Source organism: Hydra viridissima, unplaced genomic scaffold (assembly GCF_058129835.1).
Source record: "Hydra viridissima isolate aposymbiotic clone 2 unplaced genomic scaffold, HvirCarnegie_v1 scaffold_4, whole genome shotgun sequence".
Taxonomy (NCBI): Eukaryota; Metazoa; Cnidaria; class Hydrozoa; order Anthoathecata; family Hydridae; genus Hydra; species Hydra viridissima.
In genome coordinates, this window is record NW_028324303.1 from 16,719,626 (window position 1) to 16,740,950 (window position 21,325).

Consider the following 21,325-nt stretch of genomic DNA (forward strand, 5'->3'; position numbering starts at 1 on the left):
ATAAAGCGTCATTCTTCCTGCCTTGACGGAGCAAGAAACTTCTTTTATCTTATGAAGCAGTGCTATGAACTAGGGAAAGAAGAGTGGAAAATTCTTGAACCAGTGTTGCAAAATAACTGCTATTTTGCTCATCCTGAGAACATTCTTCTTGGAAGAGTTACAAATGAAAATGTATCAATTAGTCAGTTTTCGTGTGACAAAATAATTGACGCACGAGCTACATCACAAAGTAGCAAGATACGTGTCTTTGATAAATCAAGCATCAAGCTTAATCCGGAAGCTTCGTCATTCATAAAAATGATCGACTGGTCTGTTGCTATCGCAACCCCACCACCGCTTTTATCAACTGTTTCTAATGATGATCTTGAACATTTCCAGTTCCACTTTGATGTCTTGAGTGGTATTCCATGCCATTCTCAGGCAGTTGAGCGGACTATTAAAGACATCTCTGCTACAACTATGAAAGTTTTTGGGCACAAATCACGACATGGAATGATTTTGCAGTGTCGCAAATCTCGAGCAGAATTACCGAAAATTGACTCTAAATCTGACTTCTTGAGCCATAACAAATAGCAAATAACTGAAACAAATTGCTGTTATGTGTTGCCTACTACACTCTGACTATTTCTCCTTTAACAACTGCTTGCATTTTTAAATTTAATGTAACAAGATTTCGAGTAATGGAATATAGCATTAAACCACATGTATTTACATTATACGATTATAGAGTAAATTTAATTCCCAAAGCTGCGGATCCAAGACACGCTTTAATTTTATTTCAAAAGGAGTTTTTTTCATAAGTAGACTGTAATGCAACATTTTAATAATGTTTCACAGCCCCAACTTAAAATTTACATCATAATGACCCACCCTAATGTACATATATATATATGTGTGTGTGTGTGTGTGTGTGTGTGTGTGTGTGTGTGTGTGTTGTGTGTGTGTGTGTGTGTGTGTGTGTGTGTGTGTGTGTGTGTGTGTGTGTGTGTGTGTGTGTGTGTGTGTGTGAGTGAGTGTGTGTAGTATGATTATAAAGGTCAAAACAGTTCTGGTTAAAGCTAATGCACTAGTCAACAATTTCGTTAGTGTTAGTACAGACAGTGTATGGCTGACAAATATGTTGGGTTTATTGGCTCATTAAAAAGTGATCCTAAAACCCAGCAGAATTTGCTTGCTTGTCCATGTACTTTAGACTTCAGACAGCCCCCCAGAAAAAAGTCCGAAGCTGTTAAGTCTAGTGACCGGGCAGGCCAATTTAAATCACTCTACTTGTTGACGATTCAATCAGAAAATATTTGTTGCAATCAATTGCTTCTCGAGCAGTATGGGCCGTAGCACAGTTCTACTATAAAGAACTATTCTGCACTTGTAATCTATTTATTTCGGGCACCAAAAATTGACTATTGACGGTAGTTGTATTACCTCTGTCATCTTTAAAAAAAAAATTACAAAAATAAGCAATCAGAAAAATATATATATATATTTCTAAGGAATGCCGTGCTCGTGGTCCTGTTTGTAAGTTTTTGGAAGTTGTCGGAGGTTGTCTCTACTTCTTCAAATCCATTAATCGCCGAATTATTTTGTGCATACATCGTTAGTGATACAGAACTGAAACATGAAAATAGTACAACTTTTCAAAAGTTAAAAGTAATAAAAGTAAATGCCATGACTAGGACCAAACTACTGAAACCATTATAAAAAATAAAAAGCTTAAGCAAAAGTACCCAACTTCATCCACAAGTTTATTTGCTAAATTTCCCTGATTCCATAGTCTTGGTCTAAGAATTATGCTGCTTGGTCTAACAATTAAGAATACTTTTATGTAACAGAATAAAAAACTAGTGTAGCACGAGGCTTTAAAAAAAAAAAAAAAAACAACATTTTATCAGTTCTTCAAAATCTTAAACAATGCTAAGAAAAAGTAGGCGATTTTTATCACGATGACGAGTTTACAAGGCAACTGGCCATCAACTTTAAAAGTTGTATATAGTATTCAAAATAAAATTTCCAACTAAAAAGTTAGTTTTTCTAAGGTTTGTAGGTTAAATCCTAAATGGTGTATTAAATTAGGGTCATCTGGAACCCATTCTGTTTGTGTCTGTACCTTATGTTGTTTTACGTGAGAGTGGTATTGTAAAACGAGTTCATTTATTTATTTTAAATATTAATATACAATATAATTAAACACAAAGAAGAGATTGTAGATCACAGCAAGTGATAGAAGAGTTGCTCGAGTCCGTTGTTGTTTCTTCAAGAGAGCGAGGTTTCGAAGATCACGCTATTTATACATATTCCCAAGGGGAAAATAATTGTTTATATAATATTAACCAATCCAAACACAATACGCTTTACGATTTGATTAGCGCAACACCTTACACCAAACCGCACATCAGTTAACAAATGCAATCAAATGAGAATCAAGATCAAAAAACGCGAGAAAAAGTTTTTGTATAAAACGTAAAAATCAAATTTATTCATCCACATAGACCATTTATGCAAATATATTTTCCAATTACATCAGATTTAAACTTTGATTTTAAAAAGAACTTTGATTGTAAAAAATAATTCTTTAGAGAACACCTTTTTAAATTTACATATAACAATTGATAGTAACATTGATAGTGACAATAGGTAGTAACAATGAATAGTAACAGTTGGTAGTGACAATAGATAGCAACAATGAATAGTAACAACTGATAGCAACAATGGGTAGTAACAATTAAAAGTATTAATGGGAAAACCTTTGTCAGCAGTTATATCACTTCTAGCCTTTAAATTGAAAGTTTCGTCTATCCTTCATTATATGATTTAATATCTTAATTTTTATAAATAAATGTTTAATGATATTCGCAAAGTAATTTTGTGTGCTTATCAGTCGATTTTAACTTCTACAGCCTCAGCGAGAGGCCTGGGTAAAATTTAAAATAACGTTAAAAATAAAAATGTTTTTCATCTCTCCTCTCACAGTTTAAGCAATCTTAATTAATATATTCTTCGACCTCAAATTCACTTAGCCACCGACTTTCAGCTCATCAGAGAAATTATTTGTAATGCTATTGATAAATAACGAAATTATTTTTTACGGCAAGGAGGGTCAAGACTGCAATATGAAAAACTTAAACAAACAATATCTATGGAACCATTTGGAATTGAATGCTCAAGTTTTCTGATTTATTTTTTAGTACTTAGATCTTTCAGAATTTTAAAAACAAAGCAATTCTCAAAAAGATGGTGTCGATGCATGGTTAAATTGACGTTTCTCTCTTTACAAAATAAATTTCTTACAAATGCGAGCGATCGAGGTGTTTTTATTTTTTATTCAACTTGCTTTAAATTATTTGCTAATTTAATATCACAAATTCTGATGAATTTATTAAGCAATTAGAATATTTAACTATATACTGCCTTAAAATGTACTTTTTCCAATTCACTAAATAAATGTATCGTGTACCCGTGGCACGCTCAATTTTGGCTAAGAAACCATGTTTTGTAATGTGAATTGGATTTTGTTTTGCTGTCCACATTAAACTCATCGAGCCTTTTCATAACTTCTTCTAATTGAGTTTCAATTAGCGTCGTTGTATAACTTGTAAATAACTAACTGAAAGTTTGAAAATTCCCCTATTTAGTATGAGACTTCTATGGGTAGTCGCTCTAATTAATGGAGCTCTGTTTATTGCTTTATGCTCAGAATTGATGATGAGCCCAGTGTAATGCTTTGGATAAAATACGAATTTTTAAGGCTAAAAAATGTGAAACTCTTTGATGATTAAAGTAGTCGATCAAAAAAGAAATTAAAATTATTTTTATCAAAAGATAATATTGAAGTATCCTCAGCTAAAGAAGCGATCTAATACAGGGACAATGGACCAACGCCAAAAATACCAACGAAGTTATCACTGATCTCTACATTTATATAAAAAAGCTTTTTTTATATACATAAAAGAAAAAAAAAAGGCTTTTTTTATATTATTAAAACAAAGAGTTATTCTTGGAATGTTTGAACACAGTGAGGATTAGAACAAAAAAATAACGATTTTAAGAGATTACCTATACATTTTCCATATACAAATTCTGCATTTTTAAACCTTTATAAAAAATTTACTAATAATAAACTCTATTTTAATCTCAAACAAAAGCATTCCCTTTTACAGCTCAAAATACTTTCCAATTACCTTTAACAAAAGTAAATCACCTTTTTATTTAGACCACCATCATAGCTATTGTTGCGAAAAAAACCCGGATCATAGACAAAATGACTCACCTTCTACCTTACCCTGACGGTATGAAGTCCATCGGTGCATGATTTATTCATTATTCAGTATAAACAAATTTATTGTGTGATATTTTAAATCCCAAATAGTTTACAAGGAACAAACTGAACAAAAAAAACCTCAAACAAGTTGGTTGATTTAATGTTTAAACGAATTTAGAAACGAAAAATACCTTTTCACCAAAAAAAAAACAAAAACTCAACACATTATTTCACAAAAGGATGCCGATTAGCAGAATTGATGAGCGATGCGGCAAGAAAAAAAAATTCTTAAGAACCTACATTAACATTTCAACATGGTCCTTAGGATGGGATATCAAAAAAACTTGAAGTTGAAAATTTCAAAATACCATCTTTTCTCAACCAAGTTACGATTATTCTAAACAAGAAATCATTATTACTAATTTACATCTCAACAATTTATCTCACCCGAGACTAACACTTTTTTTTCAAAAAATTTTGCCCTCTAAAACTAAATAGCGAAGAATGATTTATAATTGCTTCTTTATTACCTTTTCACCTAAATTGTACGAAAAGTTTAAAGCCCCCCCCCCCTTACTCCTCAGGGCTCGAAAAACTCTTAAATTTCATATCCATAAAAAAAAACATTTAAAAAGAAGTTAAAAAGTCACTAATTCGAGACGAAAACTCCTGTAAGCGCGATCATGCATGATATTTTGCTTGTTTAATATACCTTTGAATAAAATCTTTATAATGATTTTAAAATGGTTTAAAATATCCCATGATGCTACTGTGTCCTCAACAGACACCTTCATTACAATAAATATACCGAAGCGGAAATTTAATATATTATGATTAGAATTTTTATAACGAAGTATAAAAATGGTTGTTATTCACGAATAATATAAATAAGCATAATCCATTATGATGCAATCTAAAACTATTGCTTAATCATTGCCTGTGCAACCTCCATATTGCTAACACATTGCTCCCATCCAATTGAAGTATTATATATTTCTTTACCCATTTTTTAAAATTATGCTATCCAAGATGAACATATTTCTTAAAGACACAACTCAACGCAAAACTTTGACTTTTCTCCTTCTCATTTAGAAACCAAAAGCCAAATTGGAAAAAGTTGGACAAACCTGTGAATGATGATAATTAAAAAAAGTGACTATTTTTCGACATTGTAGACGTTTAAATAAACTGGGTAGATTACACCGTTGCAACTACATTTGAAGGGGCCTTAAAAAAAACTGTCAGGAATAGCAGATCTCCGTATAGACTTTTCCAGCTGCAAATCTTTTTGTAACTTTAATGTCAAATATTTACCAAGACTGATGAAAATCAAAAATATTTTGCGACAATGGTTCAGACGGACAAACTGGTGGATTTCAAAACAAACGGATTTTATAACATTTGTAACCATGGCTGAATGTCTTACTGCGATAGTTAAGTCAAAACTGCATTAATATATTACACACTCGTGAAAATAAAAACGGATATGGCATTTTTCACTTCTTTTTGGTAAGTCATATAAATTGGTTCAGTAGTCTAAAACTAACGTTTCAGTACATTACCTTTGAACACAAAGAAGACGCTCGTGATTATGTTTTGATGTTTTTTTTGGGAGTCGCGACAACCGAATAAGTATTTTCTTAAATTTTTTCCTGAGTTGATTTTTTTTTTTTTTTTTTTTGCACAAACGAATCAAAAATTTTTAAAAAACTAACTTCTTTTTAATAAATGTGAAGGTAACTTCGGCTTTCAGTTGCAAACCTCGAAAATAGTGTAAATGGGTGATTCAACTTTATGGTAAAGTTTCTTATAGTAAGTAAACCAGCAAAAAATAAAAACTTATCATTTTTTTGAACTAAAATGTTGAGAATTTTTCTTTAATTTTAACTCTTCGGCACTTTAATCTGAAAGTTTTCGTTATTAACTTTAAAATATACATTATAGTAGATAGAATTTTCTTCTATATCGACACAGATCAAAATAAATATCCAGTATTAAAGTGTAACCATAATTTACTAATTTTGTCTAATACTAATTAGTTTATAGAGTGCTGTGTGCGGGATTTTACATAAGTTTAAAGTTTGTAGGCACCTGTAAAATTCGGGCCCGGAAAATATTTTCCATACCCACACAGCTCTAATACGTATAGTCTTTACGTATTATGATTGTATTAAAATATACATTGTATAAATGCATTAAAATTGTTAATAACGTGTTTAAAATCGCATTAAAAGAAATTCTTAGAAGCAAGTGGTCAATAAAAAACTCTGTTGAAATTAATGAGAAAGAGTTAGCGTAATAAAAAAATTATTTAATTTGCAACTTTTTCATTTCACAGCAATAGTTTTGGGTGACCCATTAGGTGTATATAATTAAAATGAGAGATTTTATGACAGCTTTTGTAAACAAGATTTTGAAATCAATATTTTCTAAAAATTCACTGTTTTCAACTTATAAAATGATTTTTTTTATTACAATAGAAAAAGAAGAACAGATTTTCTTTCCTTTTTTTTAAAAAAAAGATTTTATAACCAAGCGTTTCAAATGTGACTTTAAAAACCATTGCTCATCCAAAAATTTTATTGAAACTAATACTTTAAATTGAAATTAGTCCCAGCTAATCGATATGCGACGAAACGCTCGCAAACTTTATTACTGTTCAGAGTTGTTTGCTGATTAATTGCTGTGTACTTTTAAACAATGATCAAAAATTGCAAATCTTTACAATATACTTATGGAAAGATGAAAACATTTTAGAGAAATTAGTCATTTCAATAATCAATTTCTAGCCCCTATAAAAAACGCATGATATAGAAACCACATCCACTTAAAGCTGCTCAAGATTTTATAAGATAGAATGTGAATTTTATAAAGATTTCATAAATTATAACACAAGACGTTGAGTTTTAAACAGCCCCTAAAAAGTGATTCATTATGGCGAAATTCATTATGGCGCAGTTAAAAATGATGGGATTTTTCGTTCGACACAAAATTATTAAGTATAATGGGGTTTTATTTCCCAAGGATTATTGATATAATAAAATAATCCTCAATTAATTTTTCCATCAGAACTTTGATTGCTGCTTTACAAATGTTATTAAGGTTATGAGATAAGAAATGTAAGTTTATATAACAATTAATACAATTAGTCGTCAGGTAATACATTTATTATGGCAACTTTTATTTACAAATTAAGAAAACACATCCAATTAAATAATTATGATACACAAATGTTTTATACTTAAGCTAAATGTGTCTGGAATTGAGAACCAATTTTGAAACAACTATTTCCTAAGAAATTAAAGGGAAGATTTACTTTCACATAAAATAAAGATAAGATTTGTTTTACTTACATAGCAGTAAACTAAGAAAATAAATTCATGACATGTAGAGAGAACAAGGTTTCAGGTAGACAACGTGCAGGCTCATATTGAATGAATGACATAATTCAAGTAATTTTAAGTTGATAGACGATGCTATCTTGATATATATAAATTAAGTTTTCGTCTTTAGTTTTACGCACAGAGTGCAAGAATAAGGATTAACTTCTTTATAATTTTTACAACTTTTCAAAGTTCACGCAAAATTTTGTTTTCCGTGTTTAAATTCAAAATTAGATTCTTAGAGGAATTCAAATGAAAGTAAAGAAATGAAAGAAAAAAATGGAAGTAAAGAAATGTATATATCTATTCATTTCTTTATTACCCTTTTCAGCAAATAATTTGAGGATTAGTTATTTTAAAAAATTATTCTTTAATAATTTATTTTTTCACCTACTTTCCCCTCGTTCTGACATTTAGATAATGTGTTGCTGTTTAGTTTTAATCAGATCATTATGTTAAGCATAGTTTGACATGCTTTTTTTCACCGTATTTAACTTTGGGACTTTGTTTAAACTTATGAATTCCAATTTTTTTTGAGCAGTCGAATATTTAAAACAATTCTTCAAAACCTTTTCGCATTTTGTTGATCTAAAAGCATTCGCTTTTTGTACTAACCGCTTTACTGAACAGCTTACCAATTAATCTTTTCTGTCACTTCATTGGAATTTAGTCCCTTGTTAAAATAATTCTTCTTCGTTAAATGTGACTCCAAGTTTACAACGATGACTTGCTGCCAATCTGCTGACTCGCATTTTAATAGATTTTAGATATAATAACAAAAAATTTATAATTCTTTTCAAATGCGTTCAACTGCTTTTTTATATCCGGCTAATTAATTTAAATTCATCGCAAATTAATTTAGCAGAGAATAAAGAAATTTAAAAAATATTGGCACAAAACAAACAAAAAAAACTATAAAAAAGCGTCCAACAGCTGCTTCCAGATAAATTCATGAATCACCTAAAATATCCTTCAGTTTCACCAACAGTGCAGAGAGAGGAATAATCTTACAAACTACTGATAGATTACATAGACGTTAAAAGTAATGACTTATTTTAGTATATTTTTATTTTTAGCACAGTTAAAAAATTGACTAGAAACTTTATTTAACGTTTTAGGCATAAAAATGAATGGCCGAACGATATTGATGTTCATTTCCTTCATTGCTGCATCAGGCGAGCTGTTAGTGAAAGCCGAAGAAAAAAACCTGGACATTGGAAAATACGATGAGTTATTAGAATCCTTGAAGGAATTTTTACAAGTTTATATTCAGAACAGCGGCATTAAAAGCAACAGTGAAAAAACCAATGGATATGAAAATGTTGGTAAGCTTTCACATAAATACACACTTGAAATCTTAAAATAAAGACACTTTCGGAAAAAATTAGCAAATTTGAGTGAAAAAATATTTTTATTATGACATGAAATTAATTTAGATCTAAAAATCCAAATCCCAACGGAATCAACAACAGAACAAAAAGTGCCAGCAAACGGAAGAGAAATATTTAATGGCTTTAATGAAGTACATGAAAAAAAAGAAACAAAAAACGAAAAGCGTTCCGACAAAGAAGCTGCTGAGCAATGGATGAATGGACGATTTGGAAGAGGAGCATATAATGTATGGCTATCACGTGTTTTGGAGAAGCAAAAAAAACGATAATAAATATTTTGAAAAAAGTCTTAAACTTACTATCTCGTTAGAAATCGTGTATGAAAAAAAAAAAAAAGAAGTTATTCCAAATGTTTTATAATGCAATAATATTAGAAAAAGATTTATTTACGTGAAACTTTTTTAAAAAAAAAATTCCTAAAACCAAAACAATTAGAACTTAAGCCAGCAAATGGAAAAACATTTGAAAAGTTATAGGACGGCTGCGATATTTGAAAGCAAAAAAAAAAAAAAAAAAAAAATCTGATATAGCCCTATTTAAATAACCTAAATTTACATTTCCGTTGAATTAGCGTACTACGCCTAATTGCGCCATTCGGAAGGGATTATCTATCATTTTTTTATCCTTGGACTAGTTAATCGTTTGCTTTTTTTAAATGCATGTTTGCAAATAAATGTAAGTGTTTAACATATTAAAATGTATTGACTTATGACATTAAATTTATTAGTATATATTAGTATTCTGTAAAATTCATCCATTAAACTACAAATTAATCTTCAGAGAAAGAGATGGGGAATTAAATTCGACAGATTTCTTTTTATTTTAATGATTTTTGGTGTTATGTGCGTTATAAATTAGTTGAGAACCGTAGCTTGATTTTTTGAAACGACGAAACAAAAATTTAAATCGACGTATAATATTTACAGCAAAAAAGAATCTCTGATATATTTTATAAATAAATATCTCTTAACATCAAAATGAATGCCTAAAAAAAAAAAGTAAAGTCTGGTCAATAAGTTTTTCCGAATTGGTGAAAAAGTTCAATGAAACAAAGTTTAGAACTCAAATTTTTTTTAGTGTTTTGGCGTGGTGTGACGTAACAAAGTCCTATGCTTTAAGAAAGTCCTAGTTTAAGAAATGACAAATTTCGTATAAATAAAATAAATGCTTGGGGAAAATAACGTTATTTTAACTATATATCTAGTTAGTTAACTAAATTCTTTTCTCTCAACGTTTACTTTATGTATATGAAGTTTGTCATTTCTTAAATTAGGACTTTCTTAAAGCATAGGACTTTGTTAGGTCAACCACGGTAAGCTCTTTAGTTTTTAAACAGTCATGAAAAAATTTTTTTAATGATGAAAATCGTCATTCAATTAATTAATTAGCCTAATAGGACTTCGTTTTTATCGTGCACATCGTATTAATGTTTAAATATCACAGATCTACAAAAAAAAGTATTTCAAAAGATAATCCATACCATTTTAAAGATAATCCATACTATTTTTTTTTGGCTTTAGTTTTTATTACAAATTTTCTGAGTAGATTACGTAATAGTCATCCACTGTTTTAACATCTCCCTTATTAATTTCCTTCCGAAATTTTAATGTTCTGGTGAGATCGCAAACCTTCTCCGTCACTAGTGGCACCACAATTAAAACTCAATTTTGGATTCATATTAGTGAAGATATTGAAAAAGCTTTCTAGCGTGTTTTTAACAATCAGATTTGAAAATGACAACTCCTTTAATTCCTATATTCAGTATTTCAATATTTAGGCCTTAAGAAATTTACAGATGTAATGCCAAGCGCCACATAAAATTAAACAGTTTTTGGAACGCAATGTTTCAATAATAAATAAATAATAGATATTTAATAGTAAGTAAAATAAATAGTAAGTAAAAAAAAACAAAACAGTTAACAATAAATTGAAAAAACATATTCATAAAAATGATAACATTAAAATAGATGGTAATAAAAATAGATAATAGGAATTAAGTCATAATAAAAAGAGTTGATTTAAAAAAAATTAACGATGAAAAGTTTTGTTGCAGAAAAAGTTCATAATGGACTTCAACTCAATTCTTTTTATTTTCTGAATTTTATCTGCAGTAATTAGTCGATCTACATTGTTTAGTAGAATTTGGAGAAGCAATTTTAACTAACTTTAAAACTGAAAACGAGTTCTCGCCGGGGGAAAAAAAAAAGAAGAGTGATAATCAAACTTTACACCCTAAATACTATTAGATAAAGCTTATCCAATCCTGAATGAAAATAAATAATAAAATGTAGATTTACAAAAAAACAATGACAATATTATAAAATTTATGTTATTATTACAGAAGATATTCTATTTGCAGATTTATTTCATTGAGGTCACCCATGTTAAAAGTACGCAGATTCCTCGGTTTAAGCGAGTTTATTGTTGAATTTGTCGATTTATTGAAGAAGACACCATTTGAACTTTAAATAAACCAAATGAAAGATTTTTTTTCTTTCTATTTTATAACTCCATTTTTAAAGGTTTTAAATAAGCACAGCGGGTAAAATACTCAAATACTAAAACATGAAACAAATCTTTGAACATTTCAATTTTCTTTTCTTTTCTTCAAATATTCAATTAAATAAACAGCATTCAAGTGTTTTCCAATAAAGATGTTTACGCACGCCAACATTTATATAAATTTCTTTATATATATACATATATTTATATATATATATATATATATATATATATATATATATATATATATATATATATATATATATATATATATATATGTATATATATATATATATATATATATATATATATATATATAGAGAGAGAGAGAGAGAGAGAGAGAGAGAGAGAGAGAGTCGAAAAATTATTCGTCTACCCACTGTACTTGTTTTTATTTTCTCCTCTTTTTTTCCCTTTAGAAGAAGAGTTGAAAACTTTGATTGACGGGACACGATAGTACATGGTGTATAGTACATATATTTATACTTTCAGCTTTATATCTGTTTTCTTCTCTTGTTATCGAAAACTCTATGAATATATAACGTTTTTTAGTAAAGAGGCGTGATGGAGTGGGATGTCATTCCGACATCTTTTTAAAAAAAACTCAAATCATCTCTTTTACTTTTTTTGAATAATTAAAATGCAAGAAAACTAATCCACATTAAACAACGCTATAAATGAAATCTTCCTCTAAAAAACTTTAAATACTTCTGCTGTCATTATTGATATTTGCCAAAGAGTTCTGACAATCAGTTCGTTACTTTATTTCCGTGATTCTTATGAAACTATTTAAAAATATGAAAAGGCCGAAACGTTATTTTATTTCGAAATCACGTTTCGGCCATTCTTATAAAATAACAGCTCATCTTTGCAATAACCCATTAATCGATGAAAGTACAGTTAAGTTCGCCTGTATCTAAATTAAAGTCGATGCTTATACATTTTATTTCGCCCAATTTTCCGCGTGAATAAATGTGGGATTTAGTACCTGATAACAAAAACTTCTAATTTAGAACTTCATTTTCGTTTTTTACAAAATAATAATTTATAAAATACCAATTGCCAACTAAAAAGATGGATAAGTGGCGAGCAAGTGCAAAGAAAAGCAAATCAAGCAGTGAAAGTCAGAAACCAGATGATGACGCATAGATTATAAAGAAATTTTTCGAGTAATAAACGAAGCAGCTTTTCTAGAGTACTATTCGGAGATGCGGTTGAAAGAAAAATTAATGATAATTGAATAGTTGACTATTTCGAAAACTGTCCGAGGTCGCTCTGTTTGCAAATCCAAAAACTTATTTAAGCTTAAAAAAACTCATTGAAATTGGTGAGTGAATGAACAATAGGCAATCTTAGAGAGTGCGGGAAAACAAAAGAAAAGAAGCAGCGATCCGTAAGGAAGAAGCTATCATCTTAATAGTTATCAGCTGCGCATATAAAAGCTTATGAAATAACTTTTAAGAAATATATTTAAACAAAAACCATAAAGATGTTTAGTTCTTAAATGGTGATTAATTAGTATGAAACAATGTATTATATATTTTTGGTTGCATTTCACATAGCAAAAACGAATTGTCTACTTTCTGATTTGAAATAAATGATATCTTTGCAAAGAATGGGTTAGGCATGAGCTGCCTTTTACAATCAGATCATGGAAATACGTAAAAAGCTACTAAACTACGTGATGGAGAGCGATTTGAAAGTTCGCTTTATGATTAATGAATCTAAACAAGTAGTCTGCTCCATTAATCTGCTTGCTAGTAAAAATTCCAGAATCAAATGTTTTAGTAGTTAATTTTTTGACTACATTGAATTGACGAGCATAAAAACCCCCCTTCTATCGCAAATTCATTTTTATATGTTTTGTATAGCCGTGGTCTTAACAAAATTTTTTATTACGCATTTGGTTTTCTTTTGCTTGTGATGGTGCTTACAATATGTTCGGCAAAACTACAATACTTATAATATATACAGTATTGGACAAAACATTTGCAACCAACATCGAACAATGCTAAAAAGTGTTCCTAATTTTACATGTCTTAAAAACGAACCAAACTATACTACCACAGCAAACAGTTCAGGAGTCTGGAGTCATAGCATGCCATGACATGAGCAATCAGCTGACAGGTGACAGCACAGAGGCAGAATATCGTTGACAATTGCCATTTTGCAGCGGACAAAACAAGTGCAACTTTTTTGGTTTGTTTCATTTTCTTAAGTCTGGTCCGTGTCAACGTCACGGAAGTTTTTTAATAGTTAAAGGAAGTATCCAGAAGTTTCCAGAAGTTTCCAGAAGCATGCAGAAGCTTCCAGAAGTTTCAAGAAGAAGTATCTGGAAGCATCCAGTAGCATCCAGAAATATTTATCATTTTTATGACTTCAAGTGCAAAAATGGCTCCCGACAGTCTTGGATTGGAACTAAGAAAGAAAATTATTGGCGATTACGTAAGTGGAATGTCACAAAAAAGTATTTGTGATAAATATCGCGTGAAAAAATGGACTGTATCAAGACTATGTTCCAAATATCATTCTACGGGGAAGTTGGCAGCAGATAACAAAGGTGGAAGACCGCGTTCCACCACTTCTAGAGAGGATTCTATGATCGTCAGATCCGTCAAGAAGGATCCCTGGATATCATCAGTCGAGATACAAAAGCAATTAGAGCTGCCTGTATCGGACCGAACAATCAGACAACGTGCTGTTGAAGCCGGATTGTTTTCTCGACGCCCTGCAAAGAAACCGCTGATTTTACTAAAAAACTAGAAGAAAAGACTCCTGTTTGCTACATCTCATATTGATTGGAATGTGCAGAAATGGCAAACTGTCCTGTTCAGTGATGAATCGAAGTTCAACATCATTGGGAGCGATGGCATTTGCGGTGTATGTCGACCGGCCGGAAATTGCCTCGATTTACATTACTGCCATAAGACCGTGAAGCATGGTGGAGGCAATGTAATGGTCTAGGGGTGTTTTTTTGCTAACGGTCTAGATCCAATACATCGAAGCGATGGAATAATGGACCGTTTCATGTATAAAAATATCCTGAAAGAGGTTATGTTACCTCATGCTGAATGGAATATGCAACTAAAATGGGTTTTTCAGCAAGACAACGATCCGAAACACACTGCAAAAGTAGTCAAGCAGTGGTTTCAAGATAACCACCTATCGGTGATGGATTGTCCGCCTCAATCTCCGGATCTCAACCCTATCGAGAACCTGTGGGAGATATTCAACTGCAGAATTAATCGTGAAGGTGTTCGTAATAAGGATCAACTGTTTGAACAAATCCAAAAGGCCTGGGCAGCGACTCCACAAAGTTTCATTGATCACCTGATCGAATCTATGCCTCGAAGATGCAAAGCTGTGATCGACAACAAAGGATTCACCACGAAATATTGATAGCGAAATACAGCTTGGTCAACATTTTGTCGAGTTGCACTTGTTTGTCCAGAAGGAAATCAACTTTTTTTAATACTTTTGATTAATTTATTAATTTTCGTGTACAAATAATGAACTTTGTGATGAATAAATCTTTGTGATGTCTCTAAACAGTTGCATAGTTATTTCTCTAAATTAAAAAAATGCAGCACTTTTATATAAAGAAACTAAATTAGCATTATTTGGTTGCAAATGTTTTGTCCAATACTGTACTTACAATATGTTCGGCAAAACGTATCTCCTTCATTATTAGTTAACTTTCGTAAGTTTCTTAATTTACTTATTTGACATTGTTTTAATCATCATTTAGAATAAGTTGTGAATGATGTTTTACCTCCATATTCCACCAGTTTGTCACGTGAAAAAATTTTTTGAGAAGCTATATTAAAAACATGCAGGCCTCAAAAAGAAGTTGTAAAGTCAATTTTATATATTTCAATCAATAAAAGATAATCCTGGTGAATGTTAGTGTTGTAACCAAAACTAGAAATTGCAACTAACTGAAAAAACTAAATTTATCCAAAAACCTGAAAAACTCTGAAAATTGAACCTTGAAATGCCCTGCAGAAAAAAATTGTAACTTGCAGCAATTTAAAATTAAAAACATGGCGCCCAAACCATTTCAGAACTAAAGATAACAAAATTTTTAAAAAGTATTTTTTGGGTAACATTTCGCAAATTAAAAATTTAGTCGACTAAATTTAGTTACACTAGAAAGTTAGTCGACTAAATTCAGTTAGACTACAAAGTTAGTTGACTAATATTAGTTACGTTAAAATGTTAGTTGACTAACTTAAGTTATACTAAAAATGTAGTGGATTAATATGAATTATAGTATAGTGAATTATAATATAGTGAATTATAAATTAAATTGACATAAGATTTCATGGTATAAATTATTCAGTTTTTTTTAGCACTAAATCTTGCTTTAGTCAACTAATTTTAGTTAAACTAAAAAGTTAGTCGACTAAATTTAGTTAGCCTAAAAAATCGGCTAATTTTAGTTAGACTAAAACCAACCTTAACTCTAATCTCTAGTGAATATTACGCGCAAACATAGAGTGCAGTAGAAGAATTTGAACTTAAAGATCTGATATTACAAGTCGGTAAAGTCCCTGTAATCAGATGAAAGTTTTTTTCACAAGCTAAATGAAAATAAATGTTCTCGAATATTTACAGCTGGAGCTGCTCGTAAATCTTTTGCAGAAAAAGGAAATTAGAGGAAGGAAAAGATATATATATATATTGCTATTATTATAAAGAGTAACAAATCAAGAGAAGAATTCATCAAATGACACCGAGAAAAATATCATAAATGGAACAAAAACAATATGGAACAAAAAAAGTTATCCATGCTTTGGAGACATTCTTATTCGAAAATTGGCTAGCACCTTTAACATCTATGCAAGTACATCAGAGCAAGGGTTTTGAAAATATATTAGCAGTGGGGAGTAGATTAAATTTCTAATAAAATTTTCAGCATGTAAATGCTGTCACAAATACCTTAATTAAATTGACGGCTGAAAGTGAGCGGTCATTTTCTGCAACGAATATTACACAAAATAACAAAGGTTTTGACAACTTTATTTTTTTTTTGTCACTGAATTCAAAAATCACATTCGTTTTGATGTAACATGATAGTTTTTTTATTTATGCTTAATTTCATATTTTCTTGATATAAGCGAAACTTTTCTCTATCTAGTTAGTATGTTACATCAATCATATGGCACTTTTTCATATATTGAAAGGTATTGAGGAAGTACGATATTATTGAAAACAAAAAGAAACATTACAATTCTTTACTATTAAACCTTTCCTCAAGATTAGAAGTGCTTTGATGATCGAGATTTTCTTAAGTACATACTTTCATCTTTTCTGACTAGATATTTAATCTCCCGTTATAGCAGTTTGTAATATCCGTTTATAATCTCCAATCATAGCAGTATCCCATCGTCTTTAATATCTACTTTCCATTTTTGCAATACCCTGATGAAATTTCTCATCTTGCTCCTCACTGAAAACACCGATGTTTTTGGGAAAGAAATCTAGATATGAACGCAACATATGAATCTTTATGGACATACGACAATCCAGTTTCATAAATATTTCAATAAGGTTTGCAACCAGATGTTTGTAATTAGAGTCATTGCGATTACCTAGAAATCATAGAACTACTTCACAAAATGCACACCAAGCTTCTCTTTCAACTTTTGTTATCGCCCTTTCGAGTTTCTCTGATTTCAACATTGCTTTTATGTGGGGTTCAACGAATATGCCACCTTTGATCTTCGCCTCAGATAGCTTTGGAAACGTGAGACGAATTTCTTTAAAACTTTTTCTCCAAAATCTAAGGCTGTTTTACCAATCCTAGCTTGATATGAAGTGGGGGTAATAAAACTTAATTAGAATCTACTAAAGGCTGCTTTAGAACATTGAATAATCCTGGCTCCAGTTCCACTCGTAGGGGTCAATGAACTTTCTTGTAATGATCATCATCAGCACTGCTGTTGCATAAGCAAAGGAATTTGTATTCCCCTTGCAAGCCAAGCAAGAAAGCAAGTATCTTAAAATTACAGCAAACATCCCACTTGAATTTAAAATAACTAATTTTGTCAAGAAGTTCTTTGACATTATCATTGTCTTCTTTCTTCTGTACCGAGTGTGCAAGAGGCAAAGATGGGTATTTATTTCTATCGTGGAGCAACAATGCTTTGAGACTCCGTTTTGAGCAATCTATGAACAGTCGCCATTGTGCAGGATCATGCTCGAGTCTTAGAGAAGTAAACACGTCAGTCACATCTTTACAATACCATTGCACAAATTCTTTATGCTGTTTCCAGTACACACATGTCCTGCAGTCTTCGCCTAGTAGATTCCATTCCATCACCCTTGATGAGAGAAGTTCCGCTCCTGATTTAGTAAAACCTAAATATCTGATTAAATAATCGAGCTCACTCTGATTTTGAAAGTGAGGCAGAAAAGTTGTTATTGGCACAAAAGCTTTCTCCATGTCTTCACTACTATTACTTGCTGACTCTTGAGATGTTAATTGCATCTTCCTTTGTAAAAGAACGAGAAAACAATATATAGCAACTTCAACATAGTCATAAACAATAGTAGCGTTCAGAACTTGATTAAAAAATAAATGCATAGTAAATACTTGATGTTTAATTAATTTAAATGTAAGACTTTTGGAGAGTATGATGAAAAGTATACCAACATTTATTGGTGGTTGCGGTACTGGTAGGCTGTCATCATGTGAAACAGGTGCTGTCGATGATTGTATGTCTGGATATTGAAGAGCTTTTCTTCCTTTAGCTTTTCTGTACTTCTTTATATCAATCATAAAAAAGAAACAGCCATCATGATTGTTCTTCTCCTCTCTCCATGCTCTAGGAACGGCAAAAGGCATTGCTTTTGTTCTACCTCGTAGCTATTCTGCTAGAGTAGTTCGAAAGGTTCCACATAGGTTCCACAAGGTTCGCACGATGTGTCCATGGTTTGTCCTGATCAACCATAAGCATTCCAAAATATTTTTCGTACGTCATCCACGATATGGTGCCTTTTACGATCTTATTTAATACCTGCTTTTTTCCGACATAATATCCACATACATAGCAAAACATATCAGGAGCATTTCGACGTTTTCTAGTAAGCTATTAATCAGAACAAATTTGCTAGTAATGCGTGTTAGGTACGCATTTGGAGTAGCTTAAGATGTTTTAAAAAAAAACTTTTTTGATCTTGAGCTCAAACTTTAAATGCATATTTGATAACAGGCATACAAAACGTTTTTTATAATTTTTATGAAATACTTTACGACGCGGAACAGAAAACCTCGTATTCAAAGTACCTATTAATGACATATTTTTCCGTCTACAATATGCGTATTATTAATTGTAACCGAATACTTTTCTTTCCTAATCCAAGTCTAGACTGCGAGAGAAGCACGCTAACAACCTTCCATGAAATGTTTTGTGAGGCACTGACGATGTATGGGCGCTCAGTTGCCGGTTGGCGCTAAAAACGTTGACTTTGAAACGGTTGATATAGAAAAAAGTTTTACATTTTAGGAATTAGTAGAGAGAATTAATAAACAATAAAAAAATTACAGTGGGCAAAAAATTTGTAAAAATGTGTATCACTGTGTTATCATCTCTTCGATTCGAAACTTGATGATGAAAGCAGATCTTGATGAAAACAGCATCCTGATGAAAGTAGCATCTTGATGAAAGCAGCATCTTGATGAAAGCGGCATCTTAATGTTTATATTATTGGTAGGCACACCCATGAACAAATTTGGTCCAAAAGCTTACGTCATGAAGTAGTTTAGAAAAGGACATCACGATGCAGATTTCATTAATTGCGAAACTGGCTCTATTTCATCAATGTAAACGAAATACTTTGGAAGATTTTTACATTTTTTCGGAAAACATTTTGACATTTTTATTTTTCTACATTTTGACATTTTTATATTTCTACAACTTTGACATTTTTACTTTTTCTTAACATTCAATAGGAGTTATTTATCCCGGGATCCCGTTTTCTCGGGATCTCGGAGGTAAAAAGCCATCCCGTTATCCCGGGATTTCAATGAAATTTCCCGGGAATCCCGGTAATTTTTTGAAACATATTTCAATTATTTATAAAGATATTAAAAATATTATTACTCAAAAGTACAAATTACTTCCTTTTCCCTTTTGTTAAGTTTCTATAAAAATTAGGAAGATCTATTACAGAGGGCAATAAAATCACCAATATTTTGCAGTTTTGGTTTGTGTCTAAGATAGATAAAATATAATTATTGAATTTGATTTATAAATAGATTTGATTTACTTATTTAAATCTTATATGTTGTAAGTTACAGCATATAAAGGTTAAATAAACAAACCAAATCAATTTATAGATCAAGTTCAATAAGAATATTTTATCTATCTTAGACACAAACCAAAACAGCAAAATATTGGTGACTAATCTAATAAATAATCACAATTGCAAGAAATTACAATGAATAAAGGGGAGTCCCTGATATGTTAAATATAAAATAACTACGGACAAGTTACAAATACTTGTACGTTCAAAAAAAGTAATTAGTCACGCATAAAAGTTGGTAGTTAGAAAGTAAAGTAATTAGTTACGTTAAGAATGTAGTTTGTATGTAAATAGTGAAATAAGTGAAAAACCAAGTAAGTGAAGTTTAAGGGCCTGCTTATATGGAAAGCGGGCTGGCTCGGCTCACGAGCCAGCCCGTTTTCCATATAAACAGGCCCTTAAACTTCACTTACGCCGAGATCTCGACGTCATCAATATTTTAACTTAATTTTATTTTGCGTTTATATGAATAAACGAGCTGGCCCGGATAGCGATCCGGGCTAGTTCGTTTATTCATATAAACGCAAAATAAAGTTAAGTTGCAATAAGGACGACGTCGAGATCTTGGCAAACGGACTGGCTCGGCTTTCCATATAAACAGGTCCTAAAATATATGTTTAGTAATTAAAACTAATTTAAAATAATTTATCTACAATCAACATACTATTTCGGGATTTTTATTGTAGGTAATATAGTTTTATATTTTAGTATATTTTTATCTATTTAATTAATAGGATAATAAATATACCTCATCATATCAAGTGGATCTAAGGGCCTGTTTATATGGAAAGCGGGCTGGCTCGTTTGCCGAGCGAGCCCGTTTGCCGAGATGTCGACGTCGTCAATATTTTAACTTAGGGTCTGTTTATATGGAGAGCGGGCTGGCTCGGAAAGCGAGCTAGCCCGCTTTCTATATAAACAGGCCCTAAATTTTATTTTGCGTTTATATGAATAAACGAGCTAGCCCGGATAGCGAGATCTCACGTTTTTTGCCGAGATTTCGGCAAACGGGCTGGTTGATTTCTTTAATATATTTGTACGCATGCGTACAAATTCTTACATTTTTTAAATTTGAAAGCTTCTTTTTTTAAATTTGAAAGCTTAATAATAAATTTAATAATAAAACTGGTAACTTCCGTGTACTTAAAATTTTAGTTGTTTTCCTTTTATAACTTACCAAAGATCCAGCATCTTTTAAGTAATATAAAGTAATAGCTACTTTTTTATCTGCTGATAGAGCTCTAGAGTTAGGCGAAAAAGGTTCAGGAGATAAATAAGGGTTTAACTCTGAAACCAAATTCATGAAAAGAAACCCTGAAAGCCTAAAATTTGTTTTCCATACATCAATGGGAGCTACACCAGTTATTATATTATGCCACCATAAATCAGTTCTGCCATTATTAAACCAGCAACTACGATTTTTTCTTTAAGGCGCCTCTCTCTTGCTTGTTTCATCTTTTGAAGTGATTATTATCGTTTTCGTA

General features: G+C 31.0%; 1 protein-coding gene and 1 long non-coding RNA gene across 4 annotated transcripts; one reads left to right on the forward strand and one right to left on the reverse strand.

Moving 5' to 3' along the window:
- Positions 1-1,415: 1,415 nt before the first annotated feature.
- On the reverse strand, positions 1,416-8,406 carry LOC149890160 (uncharacterized). Of its 2 annotated transcripts, none has more exons than XR_016452188.1 (3): positions 8,274-8,406; positions 4,552-4,652; positions 1,416-1,608 (listed from the first exon to the last, which is right to left on the reverse strand). It is a non-coding gene; the product is annotated as an uncharacterized LOC149890160 (long non-coding RNA). The 2 variants fall into 2 exon arrangements; XR_016452189.1 differs by lacking the exons at positions 4,552-4,652; positions 8,274-8,406 and adding exons at positions 1,725-2,104; positions 2,372-4,353.
- Positions 5,825-9,430, forward strand: LOC149890161 (uncharacterized). Of its 2 annotated transcripts, none has more exons than XM_090086310.1 (3): positions 5,825-5,887; positions 8,757-8,963; positions 9,075-9,430. In XM_090086310.1, exons 2-3 carry the CDS (start codon positions 8,765-8,767, stop codon positions 9,296-9,298), a joined length of 423 nt encoding a protein of 140 aa, XP_089942436.1. In that variant the 5' UTR covers positions 5,825-5,887; positions 8,757-8,764; the 3' UTR covers positions 9,299-9,430. The 2 variants fall into 2 exon arrangements, with proteins under 2 accessions (XP_089942436.1, XP_089942435.1); XM_090086309.1 differs by lacking the exon at positions 5,825-5,887 and adding an exon at positions 8,524-8,680 and having other exon boundaries at positions 9,075-9,419.
- Positions 9,431-21,325: the final 11,895 nt, after the last annotated feature.

What these genes read in the sequence shown, in the direction of transcription:
- LOC149890161 (XM_090086310.1), top strand. Translation starts at nt 8,765, where the DNA reads ATGAATGGCCGAACGATATTGATGTTCATTTCCTTCATTGCTGCATCA. An exon ending in CAATGGATATGAAAATGTTG is followed by an intron (nt 8,964 to 9,074) that starts GTAAGCTTTCAC and finishes AAATTAATTTAG; the next exon opens with ATCTAAAAATCCAAATCCCA.